The sequence below is a fragment of the Bombina bombina genome, chromosome 4 (assembly GCF_027579735.1).
Source record: "Bombina bombina isolate aBomBom1 chromosome 4, aBomBom1.pri, whole genome shotgun sequence".
Taxonomy (NCBI): Eukaryota; Metazoa; Chordata; class Amphibia; order Anura; family Bombinatoridae; genus Bombina; species Bombina bombina.
In genome coordinates, this window is record NC_069502.1 from 606,952,718 (window position 1) to 606,971,220 (window position 18,503).

General features: G+C 39.9%; 1 protein-coding gene across 1 annotated transcript in view; it reads left to right on the plus strand.

Moving 5' to 3' along the window:
• The window catches only part of QRSL1 (glutaminyl-tRNA amidotransferase subunit QRSL1), a 131,670-nt gene that overhangs the window by 16,213 nt on the left and 96,954 nt on the right, over positions 1-18,503 (plus strand). The window contains exon 4 of the mRNA XM_053710593.1: positions 6,130-6,226. Within this exon, the coding sequence (XP_053566568.1) occupies positions 6,130-6,226 (97 nt within the window). The remainder of the gene's footprint in view (positions 1-6,129; positions 6,227-18,503) is intronic.

The following is an 18,503-nucleotide window of genomic DNA, read 5'->3' on the forward strand; positions in this document are numbered from 1 at the left end:
ATATTTTACTAATAGCCTATTCCACATTTTGTATGTCTCCTCTGTAATAAAATTACCCACCATTCTCAGACGGCTTTCAGAGCCATCTAGCCAACACAGAGAACCCAGATGAGAACACTGATGCATTTGGTGTTCAATCCTCACCCAAATTTTGTCAAGGTAATTAGTGTTCCAGTCTACTACCCGCTGTAGGAAGGTCGCCTGTCTATATTTCTCTAGATCCGGAACACCCAGACCCCCCGACTCTTTAGGGAGAGTCATTAACTTTCTATTAATTCTGGGATGTTTCCTATCCCATATATAGTCATTAATTATTCTCTATAGTGAGGGGATATAGGATGGAGGGAGGGGGATTGGTACCGTCTGGAAAACGTACAAAAGTCTGGGCAGTATATTCATAGTGATTGTGCTCATTCTCCCTAGCCAACTAAGGCGTTTAGATCTCCAAGAGCTTAAGTCTGCTACAATGTTCTTTTTAAGAGTTTCATAGTTAAGAGTTAATAAGTCAGCCTGATTATGTGACAAGAAAATCCCTAGATATTTAATAGAAGAGGATTGCCAGCGAAAGGGGCAGATTTGTTTCGTAAGGTTAAGTTCTTCCTTAGACAAGTTAATGTTCATGATTTCGGATTTTGATTGATTAATTAGGAAGTTGGATACAATTCTGAAATCATGGAGTTCTTTCATTAGTTCAGGGATTGACTGGCTAGGTGATGACAATGTAAACAAGATGTCATCCGCGAATAGCGAAAGTTTATAGGTATGGTTCTGAAGGGTTAGACCGCAAATATTTTTATTTTCCCTTATTTTTATTGCCAATATTTCTATAGCACATGCGAACAGTAGGGGTGATAAGGGACATCCCTGTCTGGTGCCATTTTTAATATAGAAGGGGGCTGAGAGATCTCCATTTACCAGAATGCGCGCGCTTGGGTCATTATATAATGCAAAGATTTTCCCTAAAATACCCTTGCCAAATCCGAATCTCTCCAAGATGTGGTGCAGAAACGTCCAATCTACCCGATCGAACGCTTTCTCAGCGTCTGTGGATACCATCACTATTTGCGAATCAGAAGAAAGCGCATGTTGGATTAAATGAAGGGAACGAATTGTGTTATCTTTAGCCTCCCTATTTATAACAAAACCAACTTGGTCCCCATGTATCAAGTAGGGCATGATAGGGCCTAATCTATTTGCAAGTATCTTGGCAAAGATCTTTGAATCGTTATTTAGCAAAGAGATCGGTCGGTAATTCGTAACCATATCTGTAGGTTTCCCAGGTTTGGGCAATAATACTATTGTGGCCTCCAATGATTGTTGCAAGAAGGGAGTGGCATCATTTATAACGTTATACATTCTACATAACTGGGGGGCAATTATGGGTTGAAAGCTTTTATAGTACAGATTGGTGAAGCCATCTGGCCCTGGCGCTTTACCATTAGGTAAATGTTTGATGGCATTAATAACTTCCTTAACTTGGATTGGTCTATCTAATTGTTCTTGTTGTTCTTTTGATAAGGTGGGGATCTGTAAGTTATCTAAATATCTCTTGATATGGGAGCTAAAGGAGTCATCGCGTCTAGTGACTATGGGGTCAGAGTCTTTCAAATTATACAGACCTTCGAAGTATTCTCGAAATGCGTTAGCTATAGAAGTGGTATTGGAACATGTGGAACCCTTCGCATTTTTAATTGACATAATAAAGGATCTATTTGTTCGTCTACGTAGTTTCCTAGCTAGGAATCTCCCACTCTTATTGTCGCTATCAAAATAAACTTGTTTAAGGGGGAGGGCATTTTTCTTGTATCTATGTAGGAGTTGAGAGTTCATTTCTTGTCTTTTATTACAGAGTTCGGTATACACAGGTTCATCTCCCGGGTTCTGTCTGTGTTGGGACTCCAAAGCAGTAATTTGTTGTAATGTTGTTTCTAATCTAGCTCTTTGTTGCTTGACTTGAAAACTTTTATGGCTAATACATTCACCCCTAATTACACTTTTATGTGCCTCCCACACAACTCTTTCGTCCATTTGTGGAGATGAGTTTAGTTCAAAATATTCAGCTAAAGATTTCCCCAATTTTTCATTTATTAGTGTGTCTTCTAATAGGGAGGATTCAAATTTCCAATTAAATGTTTTTTGGGAGATGTTGGGCCAATTTAGACTACAACTCATAAAGGAATGATCTGACCATGTGCATGTTAGGATCTTGCTTTGTACTATATAGGAGAAACTAGTAACATCCATGAACAGATAGTCTATCCTAGAGTATAACTTGTGCGGAGCAGAATAGAATGTATAGTCTCTTGTATGTGGATTGAGAGATCTCCACACGTCGTGTACTGCTAAGTCCCTCATGTTCTGTTTTATTGCTACGATTCGTTTGGATGGGATAGACGAAGAGTGTGTAGAGCAATCAATATGTGGATTGAGTGGTGTATTGAAGTCACCTCCAATAATCAAAGCTCCCTTTGCATTGTCAAGCAATCTATTTGTTATCGTCTTAAAGAAGAGGTGTTGTTGTGTGTTTGGGGCATATACACAAACTAAGGTTACAAGCTTACCATACAGTTTACCCGTAACTGCTATAAATCTTCCCTCCTTATCTTTGTGGGTAAAAATCTCCTGAAAAGGAATATTGCTTTTAATCAGAATCCCTACCCCATTTGTCTTTGTTGTATTGGAAGAATAAAAGCATTGGCCAAATTTAAATTTATAAGTTTGTGGTTCCCTACCTCTTTTGAAATGCGTCTCTTGAAGCATGACTATGTCACTCCTATGTTGTTTAAAGTCAGAGAGAGTTGAATTTCTTTTTAAGGGAGAATTTAGACCTTTGGTATTGATGGAAATTATCCGGAGTTGATTAATTTGTTTATCTGTCATAGAAAAAGTTGGTTGGGTATAAGGTTCTTATTTTACAAAGTGTAGTACTCTTGTTTGAAGTATTGTTCTGATTGCTATAAGTTATCAAGGAATGACAATCAAAGGGTGAAAAAAGAGTGAAAGAAAAAAAGAGTAAAAGATAAAAAGAATTCGACAAAGTGAAAAAAAGGATACATATACAGTTTGTAGAAACAGGGGTTGGGTACCAGAGATTCTACTATTAATAAGGGGAGTTAAGAGAAGATGTTCTAAAAAAGTCTTCATTAAACATAGGTTAGTACTAAGACAGTCCTATTTATATGAGACAAATACATCAACCAGTAAATTGCACAATATTAACTAAACTTTAAAATTTAGATATCTATCCGTAAATACATGGCTAATTCACGCATAAAATACTCTATCACAACTCTCAAATATTCAGGGCAAAATTATTTTCTACCTTAATGACACTACTATTTTGTCTTGATTAATAGGTGCTAGATAAAGTATCAAAACCTGGAGACATTTCTGCTAACTGTTGTTCATAGAATATGCAACATGTATCTAGAGGAAGAAGAACATAATATATAGCAACGGAAGAACAATCAAATAACACAATAAACACAAAAACAGTAACAGTAAGCAAAACATTTTCTTTCTTTTTTCTCGTCAGAGAATTACGAAAAGGATATAGACTGCCCAGTTATGAGCAGTTAGTCTTTGTGAGATTCAGCTTTAAGACCTCCAAGAAATCATGTGGTGAGATTAGATTTGGCAACTGAGTCAGAGTTCATTTGTCTGGGAGGCCTTTTCCTGTACTGAACAATGTTCCATTCAGGTCTCCTTTCTTTCGGACGAGATGTCATCCCGCTTGTAGCAGGTGTGTTATCCTGAATTGAAGGGGTAGGAATTTCAAGGTTAATGCCTTTGGAAAAAGAGTCCAGGTCATTCAAAGTTCTGTAGATCCAAGTTTTACCCTCAAGTGATACGATGAGAGCAAAAGGGTATCCCCAACGGTATCTTATGTTGTGTTTTTGTAGAGTAGATGTAATAAATTTAGCGTCTTTTCTTTTTTGGAGAGTGATAGGACTTAGGTCCAGGTATGCCTGAATCTCATGATCTTGATATTTAAGATTAGGGTTATCTCTAAAGTGTTGCCAAATAATGTCCTTATCCTTAAAGCTAAGGAATTTAATAATAACGTCTCGTGGTGGAGCTTGACTTGAAGGTTTTGCTCTCAGAGCTCTATGAGCTCTCTCTAACGGTATAGAGGATGTGGTATCCGAGGTGTCCGTGAGATGGTGAAAGAGTGATTGTAGATAGTCTTCCAGATCGGAGGGCTCAATAGACTCAGGTATCCCTCTAATTCTCAAATTATTTCTTCGACCTCTGTTATCCAGATCTTCGAGTTTAACATTCAAATCTTGAATTAAAAGAGATTGCTGCTCTTGAGATTCTGTAATGTCTTTCATCTCTTGTGCCGTCATGTCCAATGATGTCTCCAAATTATCCACTCTATTGCCGATATCAGTGATGTCTTTCTTCAGATCGGAAATCTCTGTCTTAATCAGATCCTTTAGAGAGTCTATATCATTTTTAGATGGTAGATCATTCAACCTGGTTAGAATTTGTGATAATTGATCTTGCTGTTGATCCGCCATGGTGTCTCCTGACATTGGCGCTTTGTCAGTGTGTTTCGAGCTTGCTGGTTCTTGGCTTGTGCTTTCTCTATCTTGAGACTGGAAAAAGTCTGAGACTGATTTGGGTGTGGTATGCTGTGATTTTGCAGGTTTATCTGGCTTTGTTTGCCGTCTGGAGGACATTATTGAGATTTCAAATATAAGGTATATATCTTCACTGTAATAACTGTTTAGAGACACCAGATGCAGCCCCCGCAGTGAGGTTGCAAAAAAAAAAAAGTTCCAGATATATATTTATACTACATAGAGATTAAAGCAGCACCGACTATTCAATTATTGACTTGCTAGTAGGAAATGGCACATTGCTCCCTAAAGTTATAAGCCTAGTTATAAAACACAACAAGCCATCCCAGATGTTTCTTCTTGACAAGCAGTCAGTATATGTGAGATATAAGCATATGTACTTGTCATGCTATTTAATGTGTATCTTCACTTCCGTATCTGTTTTCCCCCCTCAGAAAAGAGCAGCTTCATTTTTGTTCTTTGTTTTATTTAAAAAAAGAAGAAAAAAGACAAAGAGCTATATCCAGGTTTTCCTTATACTTGTAACATCAGATCCACTGGTTAGCGACATGTCCCATATGCTTTGCAGTATGTTTGACAAATAAATTATGTCCACAGATGGGAAGAATATATAAGCTCTGTTAACCTCTACTAATGAGCAGGTATATGCCGATTAAATTATTATTTGTGCTAACGTACAATATGGGTAAAGTCTCTTACATGTGTGTTAGCCCTTGTGCCTGAAGAGTTGTAACATTTTGAGTGCCCACTTTAATTGTACCTGGTCCTGTTGCAGTCGTATACTGCCTGAGCCTCGTGGGGAAAAATCCAAGATGGCGACCGCTATCTCCTGAGCACTGTGAGTCACTTCGGGTGTTTGCGGACTGATCAGGGCATGTTTGTTATCCCTAATGCGGCGGGTCTGCTCCTCATGTGTTCCGACACCACTGAGTGTCTGTATTTTGTCCACGGCTAATTACAAGTGTGCAAGATAGACTCCGGTCCCACAGAGCAACCTCACTGAGCGGCCATGTCCCAGCGTGGCCAGACTCCGCCCCCAAGTATGGCCCCATTTTATGTCAACTTATATATGGCCCAATATGAGCAGTATAACATTTTCAATCCACAGCACAACTCCATCAGATTCTACCGTTGCTACATTATTTATTATTGTTTACATTTTTTTTTTATTTTTTATTTTACTTCTTTTACTGTTCTCTTGGTATCGGTTTGTACATAGGCAGGCACAGGAGCAGCCATGCACTACTAGGAGCTTCCTACTGATTGGTGGCTACACACATATGCCTCTTTCTATTTGCATCACTAAAGATTAGGAAATCATTGTGAAAAATGAAAAGCTTGCAGCATGTCTGTTAAAAAACTAATATATAACACACAAATTTTCCTTTTTTTATAAGTTGCCTTGTGGTTTTTCTAGCTCAGAACTGATGTTCTCCATCTCACTTTTAAGATTGTTCAAAGCTGAATATTGGTTGAATATATAATCTAATCTAAAATGTATTATGTTACAAAGTAATAATTCTTTTTATCTGATTTTTTTAAGGCTACATTCCCCCTTATAATGCGACTGTTGTACAGAAATTTTTAGACCAAGGAGCTGTACTTATGGGAAAAACAAATCTAGATGAGTTTGCCATGGGGTAAGTAATGTAAGCTCTTTATATTCTTCTTCTTTATTACAGAGGCCAGAGCAGGGAACTTCCTAGCAGCTTACTTAGCGCTAGATTATGAGTGACGCACTAATTATAGTGCGCAAGCAATATGGGTTATTTCTTGGCTCTTTGCATGCAACGGAAATAGCGCGCGTATTATGAGTTGAAAGCAAACTTGTTCACTTGAGTAAAATCGCATTTAACGTGTGTCGGGTAAGCGTAACTTCTGAGCTCTGGTTAACTGTTACACGATACAAAAATGTTGCACCTAACACATCAAAAATACATTTTAACAGTACAGTTAATAACTCATGATACTTTTTTTTTTTAATTGCCATAAAAAAGTTATAAGGGCTCAATAATATGAGGTCTCAGGTGTTAAGGGGCCTTTACTTGTGATGTGATGTTTCGGGGATATGAGTGCAAGCCTGTTGTCATTATTTGGATTATGTGTATATACAGTATGTGTGTGTGTACATATGTATTTATTTGTGTATATATGTATTTTTCAGACACACACACACACATGTTTTTGTATGTGCTGTAAATATTTCACAATCCAATGTTTTATATATATATATATATATATATATATATATATATATATATGTGTGTGTGTGTAAAAATATCAGTATTTCAGAATAAATAGAACATTCTTCTTTGTGAATAACATTGCAATGTTAAATATTCATATTCATGTCGGGTTTAGCGCTCTTGAATAAACGCAGTCGGGTTAGCATGCGAGTATGGGTGTTTTTATTAAAGTTTGCGCGCTACATTGAAGTCTATGGGAGAATACCTTAACACTGTCGCAATTTTCGAAGTTCATCTTTTCTCCAACATAGGTGTGTCCGGTCCACAGCGTCATCCTTACTTGTGGGATATTCTCTTCCCCAACAGGAAATGGCAAAGAGCCCAGCAAAGCTGGTCACATGATCCCTCCTAGGCTCCGCCTTCCCCAGTCATTCTCTTTGCCGTTGTACAGGCAACATCTCCACGGAGATGGCTTAGAGTTTTTTGGTGTTTAAATGTAGTTTTTATTCTTCAATCAAGAGTTTGTTATTTTAAAATAGTGCTGGTATGTACTATTTACTCTGAAACAGAAAAGAGATGAAGATTTCTGTTTGTAAGAGGAAAATGATTTTAGCAACCGTTACTAAAATCGATGGCTGTTTCCACACAGGACTGTTGAGAGGAATTAACTTCAGTTGGGGGAAACAGTGAGCAGACTTTTGCTGCTTGAGGTATGACACATTTCTAACAAGACTTGGTAATGCTGGAAGCTGTCATTTTCCCTATGGGATCCGGTAAGCCATTTTTATTGAATAAGAATAAAGGGCTTCACAAGGGCTTTAAAGACTGGTAGACATTTTTCTGGGCTAAAACGATTGATTTATAAGCATTTTTAATAGTTTATAGCTTTGAGGAGTTATTTTATTCTTGGGAATTATGTTAAATAACCGGCAGGCACTGTATTGGACACCTTTTTCACTGGGGGCCTTCTCTAATCATAGGCAGAGCCTCATTTTCGCGCCACTAATGCGCAGTTGTTTTTGGGAAGCAAGGCATGCAGATGCATGTGTGAGGAGCTCAGATACATAGAAAAAGCTTACTGAAGGCGTCATTTGGTATCGTATTCCCCTCTGGGCTTGGTTGGGTCTCAGCAAAGCAGATACCAGGGACTGTATAGGGGTTAAACATAAAAACGGCTCCGGTTCCGTTATTTTAAGGGTTAAAGCTTTCAAATTTGGTGTGCAATACTTTTAAGGCTTTAAGGTGAAATTTTGGTGAATTTTGAACAATTCCTTCATACTTTTTCACATATTCAGTAATAAAGTGTGTTCAGTTTAAAATTTAAAGTGACAGTAACGGTTTTATTTTAAAACGTTTTTTGTACTTTGTTATCAAGTTTATGCCTGTTTAACATGTCTGAACTATCAGATAGACTATGTTCTGTATGTGAGGAAGCCAAGGTTCCTTCTCATTTAAATAGATGTGGTGTATGTGACACAAAATTTAGAGAAAATGATGCCCAAGATGATTCCTCAAGTGAGGGGAGTAAGCATGGTACTGCATCTTCCCCTCCTTCGTCTACGCCAGTCTTGCCCACACAGGAGGCCCCTAGTACATCTAGTGCGCCACTACTCCTTACTATGCAACAATTAACGGCTGTAATGGATAATTCTATCAAAAACATTTTAGCCAAAATGCCCACTTATCAGCGAAAGCGCGACTGCTCTGTTTTAGAAAATACCGAAGAGCATGAGGACGCTGATGATAATGGTTCTGACATGCCCCTACACCAGTCTGAGGGGGCCAGGGAGGTTTTGTCTGAGGGAGAAATTTCAGATTCAGGGAAAATTTCTCAACAAGCTGAACCTGATGTGATTACATTCAAATTTAAATTGGAACATCTCCGCGCTCTGCTTAAGGAGGTGTTATCTACTCTGGATGATTGTGACAATTTGGTCATTCCAGAGAAATTATGTAAGATGGACAAGTTCCTAGAGGTCCCGGGGCCCCCCGAAGCTTTTCCTATACCCAAGCGGGTGGCGGACATTGTAAACAAAGAATGGGAAAGGCCCGGCATACCTTTTGTCCCTCCCCCTATATTTAAGAAATTGTTTCCTATGGTCGACCCCAGAAAGGACTTATGGCAGACAGTCCCCAAGGTCGAGGGGGCGGTTTCTACTCTAAATAAACGCACTACTATCCCTATAGAAGATAGTTGTGCTTTCAAAGATCCTATGGATAAAAAATTAGAGGGTTTGCTTAAAAAGATGTTTGTTCAGCAAGGTTACCTTCTACAACCAATTTCATGCATTGTTCCTGTCACTACAGCAGCGTGTTTCTGGTTCGATGAACTAGAAAAGTCGCTCAATAAAGATTCTTCTTATGAGGAGATTATGGACAGAATTCATGCTCTTAAATTGGCTAACTCTTTTACTTTAGACGCCACTTTGCAATTGGCTAGATTAGCGGCGAAAAATTTGGGGTTTGCTATTGTGGCGCGCAGAGCGCTTTGGCTAAAATCTTGGTCAGCGGATGCGTCTTCCAGGAACAAATTGCTTAACATACCTTTCAAGGGGAAAACGCTGTTTGGCCCTGACTTGAAAGAGATTATTTCAGATATCACTGGGGGTAAGGGCCACGCCCTTCCTCATGATAGGTCTTTTAAGGCTAAAAATAAACCAAATTTTCGTCCCTTTCGCAGAAATGGACCAGCCCCAAGTTCTACATCCTCTAAGCAAGAGGGTAATACTTCTCAAACCAAGCCAGCCTGGAGGCCAATGCAAGGCTGGAACAAGGGTAAGCAGGCCAAGAAACCTGCCACTGCTACCAAGACAGCATGAGATGTTGGCCCCCGATCCGGGACCGGATCTGGTGGGGGGCAGACTTTCTCTCTTCGCTCAGGCTTGGGCAAGAGATGTTCTGGATCCTTGGGCGCTAGAAATAGTCTACCAAGGTTATCTTCTGGAATTCAAGGAGCTACCCCCAAGGGGGAGGTTCCACAGGTCTCAATTGTCTTCAGACCACATAAAAAGACAGGCATTCTTACATTGTGTAGAAGACCTGTTAAAAATGGGAGTGATTCATCCTGTTCCGTTAGGAGAACAAGGGATGGGATTCTACTCCAATCTGTTCATAGTTCCCAAAAAAGAGGGAACATTCAGACCAATCTTAGATCTCAAGATCCTAAACAAATTTCTCAAGGTTCCATCGTTCAAAATGGAAACCATTCGGACAATTCTTCCTACCATCCAGGAAGGTCAATTCATGACCACGGTGGATTTAAAGGATGCGTATCTACATATTCCTATCCACAAGGAACATCATCGGTTCCTAAGGTTCGCCTTTCTGGACAAGCATTACCAGTTTGTGGCACTTCCATTCGGATTAGTCACTGCCCCAAGAATTTTCACAAAGGTACTAGGGTCCCTTCTAGCGGTGCTAAGACCAAGGGGCATTGCAGTAGTACCTTACTTGGACGACATACTGATTCAAGCGTCGTCTCTACCACAAGCAAAGGCTCATACGGACATTGTCCTGGCCTTTCTCAGATCTCACGGGTGGAAAGTGAACGTAGAAAAAAGCTCTCTATCTCCGTCAACAAGAGTTCCCTTCTTGGGAACAATAATAGACTCCTTAGAAATGAGGATTTTTCTGACAGAGGCCAGAAAATCAAAACTTCTAAGCTCTTGTCAAGTACTTCATTCTGTTGTTCTTCCTTCCATAGCGCAGTGCATGGAAGTAATAGGTTTGATGGTCGCGGCAATGGACATAGTTCCTTTTGCGCGAATTCATCTAAGACCATTACAACTGTGCATGCTCAGTCAGTGGAATGGGGATTATACAGACTTGTCTCCGACGATACAAGTAGATCAGAGGACCAGAGATTCACTCCGTTGGTGGCTGACCCTGGACAACCTGTCACAAGGGATGAGCTTCCGCAGACCAGAGTGGGTCATTGTCACGACCGACGCCAGTCTGGTGGGCTGGGGCGCGGTCTGGGAACCCCTGAAAGCTCAGGGTCTTTGGTCTCGGGAAGAATCTCTTCTCCCGATAAATATTCTGGAACTGAGAGCGATATTCAATGCTCTCAAGGCTTGGCCTCAGCTAGCAAAGGCCAAATTCATACGGTTTCAATCAGACAACATGACGACTGTTGCGTATATCAACCATCAGGGGGGAACAAGGAGTTCCCTGGCGATGGAAGAAGTGACCAAAATAATTCAATGGGCGGAGACTCACTCCTGCCACTTGTCTGCAATCCACATCCCAGGAGTGGAAAATTGGGAAGCGGATTTTCTGAGTCGTCAGACTTTTCATCCGGGGGAGTGGGAACTCCATCCGGAAATCTTTGCCCAAATAATTCATTTGTGGGGCATTCCAGACATGGATCTGATGGCGTCTCGTCAGAACTTCAAGGTTCCTTGCTACGGGTCCAGATCCAGGGATCCCAAGGCGACTCTAGTGGATGCACTAGTAGCACCTTGGAGCTTCAACCTAGCTTATGTGTTCCCACCGTTTCCTCTCATTCCCAGGCTGGTAGCCAGGATCAAACAGGAGAGGGTATCGGTGATCTTGATAGCTCCTGCGTGGCCACGCAGGACTTGGTATGCAGATGTGGTGAATATGTCATCGGCTCCTCCATGGAGGCTACCTTTGAGACAGGACCTTCTTGTTCAAGGTCCGTTCGAACATCCGAATCTGGCCTCACTCCAACTGACTGCTTGGAGATTGAACGCTTGATTTTATCAAAGCGAGGGTTCTCAGATTCTGTCATTGATACTCTTGTTCAGGCCAGAAAGCCTGTAACTAGAAAGATCTACCATAAAATATGGAAAAAATATATCTGTTGGTGTGAATCTAAAGGATTCCCATGGAACAAGATAAAAATTCCTAAGATTCTATCCTTTCTTCAAGAAGGTTTGGAGAAAGGATTATCTGCAAGTTCTTTGAAGGGACAGATTTCTGCTTTATCGGTTTTACTTCACAAAAAGCTGGCGGCTGTGCCAGATGTTCAAGCTTTTGTTCAGGCTCTGGTTAGAATCAAGCCTGTTTACAAACCTTTGACTCCTCCTTGGAGTCTTAATTTAGTTCTTTCAGTTCTTCAGGGGGTTCCGTTTGAACCCCTACATTCCGTTGATATCAAGTTATTATCTTGGAAAGTTTTGTTTTTGGTTGCAATTTCTTCTGCTAGAAGAGTTTCAGAGTTATCTGCTCTGCAGTGTTCTCCTCCTTATCTGGTGTTCCATGCAGATAAGGTGGTTTTGCGTACTAAACCTGGTTTTCTTCCGAAAGTTGTTTCTAACAAAAACATTAACCAGGAGATAGTCGTGCCTTCTTTGTGTCCGAATCCAGTTTCAAAGAAGGAACGTTTGTTACACAATTTGGATGTAGTTCGTGCTCTAAAATTCTATTTAGATGCTACTAAGGATTTCAGACAAACATCTTCCTTGTTTGTTGTTTATTCTGGTAAAAGGAGAGGTCAAAAAGCAACTTCTACCTCTCTCTCTTTTTGGCTTAAAAGCAGCATCAGATTGGCTTATGAGACTGCCGGACGGCAGCCTCCTGAAAGAATCACAGCTCATTCCACTAGGGCCGTGGCTTCCACATGGGCCTTCAAGAACGAGGCTTCTGTTGATCAGATATGTAAGGCAGCGACTTGGTCTTCACTGCACACTTTTACTAAATTTTACAAATTTGATACTTTTGCTTCTTCTGAGGCTATTTTTGGGAGAAAGGTTTTGCAAGCCGTGGTGCCTTCCATCTAGGTGACCTGATTTGCTCCCTCCCCTCATCCGTGTCCTAAAGCTTTGGTATTGGTTCCCACAAGTAAGGATGACGCCGTGGACCGGACACACCTATGTTGGAGAAAACAGAATTTATGTTTACCTGATAAATTACTTTCTCCAACGGTATGTCCGGTCCACGGCCCGCCCTGGTTTTTTTAATCAGGTCTGATGATTTATTTTCTCTAACTACAGTCACCACGGTATCATATGATTTCTCCTATGCAAATATTCCTCCTTTACGTCGGTCGAATGACTGGGGAAGGCGGAGCCTAGGAGGGATCATGTGACCAGCTTTGCTGGGCTCTTTGCCATTTCCTGTTGGGGAAGAGAATATCCCACAAGTAAGGATGACGCCGTGGACCGGACACACCGTTGGAGAAAGTAATTTATCAGGTAAACATAAATTCTGTTTTTGCATGCGTCTGGTTTTCACTCGCACAATAACTTTTTACTTTCAACTTGTAATACAAGCGCATCCCGACGTGCGCAAAAAGCCTCCGTCTAGCAAAGTTAATGCACAAGCGCACAATAGAGCTCCACTCGTAATCTAGCCCTTAGTATGTAAATAAGATTCTATATATGTGCTTCTGGTAAAATAAATACATAAATAATATATACAGTATATATATAATACGTTTTAAAATGATTTGCTTTCTTACATTAGATCCTCCAAAATTCTGATATACTTCTTATGCTCCGTTTCAATTTCTCTAACTCCATAGATATTGGCCTTTCTGTCAACTTCAGGGTTCCGCTGCTAGAGCTGTCTTCCATAACTATTGCTCAGAAAAGAAAGGGTATACAAGGCGCTACTATAGATCTATGTATTAGTTAACCTCTAGTAAGAATAAATTTAAGCTATATATACAGGTATTAACCACAGTAAGAAGGATACATTCAAATAAGGGTACAAATAAGAATATAAAGATCTTACAAATCTGATATAAAAATGTCCAAATTAAAAGTCCATGTTCCTTTTAGATACTGATAATGCAGGCAGCTCCTTAAAAAAGTCCCATAACGAACTTGTTGTAATAACCTAAAAGAAAAATAGAGAAAAAAAGAGCGCCCAAAAACGCATCTAAGTGCAGACTGTCTGTACCAGTTTATTAAGTAATTAACATAAAACACACATAAGAATCACACTCACAATTTAAAAGATTAAAACATGCAGTGTATAATATCACCCGATGAGTTCTCTTTTCCTCCTGCTTTACTAGCGTGGCGTGCGGCGTCAGTGACCCAGCTATCTGTAGGTGTGTTGGGATTTAGCCAATCCGGTAGTCACTTCCGTAACTCAACCCTCCGCTATTGGTTGGTTCACGAAGGTTGTTAGAATCCTTCTCCCAATAGAGTATTAAGTCTCTATAACTTCTTAAAAACCACTATTATTGATGTAAAATACATGGATCATCTAACACATATGAGTTCATGCTGATAACAGGCTCCAATGTCTGTGCTCAGGAAGAAGGTTCCCTTATTCACTCCAGTTACATCAATACCTGATATTTCTCAGTGCACTGGCCGTGTCCAGCAACAGCTGCACAGGAAGTCACTTCCTGTGCAGCTGTTGCTGGACACGGCCAGTGCACTGAGAAATATCAGGTATTGATGTAACTGGAGTGAATAAGAGAACCTTCTTCCTGAGCACAGACATTGGAGCCTGTTATCAGCATGAACTCATATGTGTTAGATGATCCATGTATTTTACATCAATAATAGTGGTTTTTAAGAAGTTATAGAGACTTAATACTCTATTGGGAGAAGGATTCTAACAACCTTCGTGAACCAACCAATAGCGGAGGGTTGAGTTACGGAAGTGACTACCGGATTGGCTAAATCCCAACACACCTACAGATAGCTGGGTCACTGACGCCGCACGCCACGCTAGTAAAGCAGGAGGAAAAGAGAACTCATCGGGTGATATTATACACTGCATGTTTTAATCTTTTAAATTGTGAGTGTGATTCTTATGTGTGTTTTATGTTAATTACTTAATAAACTGGTACAGACAGTCTGCACTTAGATGCGTTTTTGGGCGCTCTTTTTTTCTCTATTTTTCTTTTAGGTCATAACTATTGCTAGTTAACTGTGGGTCCATTTGCTCTCTTAATCGTTACTCATGAATTTAATCATCTCTGTATCATTTTACAAAAAAATATGCCAGTCATATTTTTTGACTTAGGTTTGATAATTAATTTAAATTGCATTGTTATTAATTCAAATAAACACAAGTTTTATGTTTTTTTGTAATTAGTTTCATATGAAAGAATAATTAATGGTATATGAAACGTAAATGTTTTCTTTCATGATTCAGAGGGAACATGCAATTTTAAACAACTTTCCAATTTATATCTATTATCTAATATGTTTTGTTGGTATGCTTTGTTGAAAAGGATACCTAGGTAGGCCCAGAAGCTGCTGATTGGTGGCTTCATATACATGCCTCATGTTATTGTCTCATCCATGTGCATTGTTTTCTTAATAAAGGATACCAATAAAATATAATAGATCATATAAGTAAATTGGAAAGTTATTTAAAATTGTGTGCTCTATTTGACTCATGAAAGAAAATATTTGGGTTTGATATCCCATCAGTTGGCTATATTAATTTGACTCTACCAGTAGGTGAAATTATTAGACCTCGGATAAGATCCATAACATTACACCCTCTAATGCTGTCATAGAAAGAAAACTCTTAGATCCATGAAATATATTTTTTTTTTCTCAGCGTAGTCCCCCTTTAGCTCATCAAACTTCTGCAAAGGCTGTTTCAACATATGCCTTCTCAAGAAAAAAAAAATGTTCTTGACTATCCAGCCATTCATGAATAGCAATCATCACTTCCTCGTTGCTTACATAACTCGTTCCTTCAATAAAAATCATCACAAGTCCTTGCCTGACATTCTTGTGAACTCACTACCCATTGTCTCTTCTGGTCTGTAGTTAACATTTGGGGTACTCACTGTGCTGACGATTCTCATGTCCAAAACATCCCCTACTGACTCAATGGCAGTCATTGTCGAGACACAGCCCTCTCCTGGTTTGCATCATATCTTTCAAACCGCTCGTTTTCAGTTTCCTTTAACAACACATCTTGTGATCCTATGCCTCTCTCAGTTGGAGTACCGCAAGGCTCTGTCTTGGATCCCTTGCTTTTCTCTCTTTATACATCCTGCCTTGGAAAACGTATAGCCTCCTATGGATTCCAGTACCACCTATATGCTGATGATACCCAAATCTATCTTTCCTCTCCTGATATCTCTCCTTCTTTACTCAACCAGATTTCTGACTGCCTCTCTGCAATTTTCTCTTGGATGTCTTCACATTACCTCCAACTCAATCTGTCCAAAACTGAGCTGCTTCTTATTCCCCCCTCTTCGAGACATCCGACACCTGACATTTCTCTGATGGTTGGAGACTCTATTCTCAACACCTCACCCCAGGTCCGCTGCCTTGGGGTCACACTAGACTCAGAACTCACATTCAACCCACATATACAAACGCTTACCAAATCCTACCGTTCACACCTACGCAACATTTCCAGAATTCGTCCCTTCCTTACTCAAAATATTACAAAAATACTTATTCATTCCCTCATCCTGTCACGCATTGATTATTGCAATCTACTCTTAAATGGCTTTCCAAAACACTGCCTCTCCTCCCTCCAATCTATTATGAATGCTTCTGCTAGACTCATCCACCTAAGTCGACGATCTACATCAGCTGCTCCGCTTTGCCAGTCTCTACACTGGCTCCCCATACACTCCAGAATACAATTTAAAGTATTAGCCCTAACCTACAAGGCACTCAACAGTCTAACTCCCAACTATATTTCCTCTCTTATCATGAAATACTCCCCATCCCGTCCTCTTCGATCAACCTCTGACCTATGTCTCTACACTCCTGTTATCTCTACATCCCACTCCCGCCTCCAAGACTTCGCACGTGCTGCTCCTGTCCTCTGGAACTCTCTACCCCGCTCCATCAGACTGTCTCCAACCTTGTATAGCTTCAGAAGATCCTTGAAAACCCACCTATTCAGATAGGCTTACCATCTGTCCTCCATCACACATCAGAACCAAGTTAATACATGTACATGAACTGCCTGACTCACTGCTGCAAATACAACCGATGTAACAAGCTACCTCAACCTTATGTCTCTGCACCCTAAACCTATAGATTGTGAGCTCTCCGGAGCAGGGCCCTCTTCCTCCTGTGCTAGATTTGTTTAGTCTTGTTATGTTTTGTATTGTATCACAAATCTTTGTCATTGTATACCCCTATCATTGTACCCAGCGCTACGGAATTTGGCGGCGCTATACAAATAAATGATAATAATAATAATAATAATTGTTGGGCAGCTTGAGAGGGAGGCATTTTCTCAGATTAAAATTGCCAACTCTATGTTTTAACTCTGGGGTAAAGTGGAGCAGCCTCCTAATTTATCAGCTGTGTCCTTATAAATTTCTGTTGAAGATCATTTCCCCCCACGGTTATTTGATGACTGCACGGTAGTCTCTTTGCTCCACCCTCTAAAACAAAATGACACCAAAAGTCTGGTTAAAAGGACCATAAAATCAAAATTAAAACTTCATGATTCAGATAGAGCATGCAATTTTGAACAACTTTCCAGTTTACCTCTTTTAGCAAATGTACTTTGTTCTCTTGTTACCCTTTGCTGAAGAGTAAACCTAGGTAGTCTGGTGGTATCTTAGGAGAGAGTCTTTAACTGTCTATGGCAGCAGTTTGCGAAATGTATAACATTGCTATATACATTGTTACAAACACTGCTGCCAGATGGCTAAAGACATGTGCATGCTTCTGAGCTCACATAGGCCTAGATTTAGAGTTCGGCGGTAGCCGTGAAAACCAGCGTTAGAGGCTCCTAACGCTGGTTTTAGGCTACCGCCGGTATTTGGAGTCACTCAAAAAAGGGTCTAACGCTCACTTTTCAGCCGCGACTTTTCCATACCGCAGATCCCCTTACGTCAATTGCGTATCCTATCTTTTCAATGGGATCTTCCTAACGCCGGTATTTAGAGTCGTTTCTGAAGTGAGCGTTAGAGCTCTAACGACAAAACTCCAGCCGCCGGAAAAAAGCAGGAGTTAAGAGCTTTCTGGGCTAACGCCGGTTCATAAAGCTCTTAACTACTGTACCCTAAAGTACACTAACACCCATAAACTACCTATGTACCCCTAAACTGAGGTCCCCCCACATCGCAGCAACTCGAAGAAATTTTTTTAACCCCTAATCTGCCGACCGCCACCTACGTTATACTTATGTACCCCTAATCTGCTGCCCCTAACACCGCCGACCCCTATATTATATTTATTAACCCCTAATCTGCCCCCCTCAACGTCGCCGACACCTGCCTACACTTATTAACCCCTAATCTGCCGAGCGGACCTGAGCGCTACTATAATAAAGTTATTAACCCCTAATCCGCCTCACTAACCCTATCATAAATAGTATTAACTCCTAATCTGCCCTCCCTAACATCGCCGACACCTAACTTCAATTATTAACCCCTAATCTGACGACCGGAGCTCATCGCTACTATAATAAATGGATTAACCCCTAAAGCTAAATCTAACCCTAACACTAAGACCCCCCTAACTTAAATATAATTTAAATCTAACGAAATTAATTAACTCTTATTAAATAAATTATTCCTATTTAAAGCTAAATACTTACCTGTAAAATACATCCTAATATAGCTACAATATAAATTATAATTATATTGTAGCTATTTTAGGATTAATATTTATTTTACAGGCAACTTGGTAATTATTTTAACCAGGTACAATAGCTATTAAATAGTTAAGAACTATTTAATAGTTACCTAGTTAAAATAATAACAAAATTACCTGTAAAATAAATCCTAACCTAAGTTATAATTAAACCTAACACTACCCTATCAATAAATTAATTAAATAAAATACCTACAATTACCTACAATTAA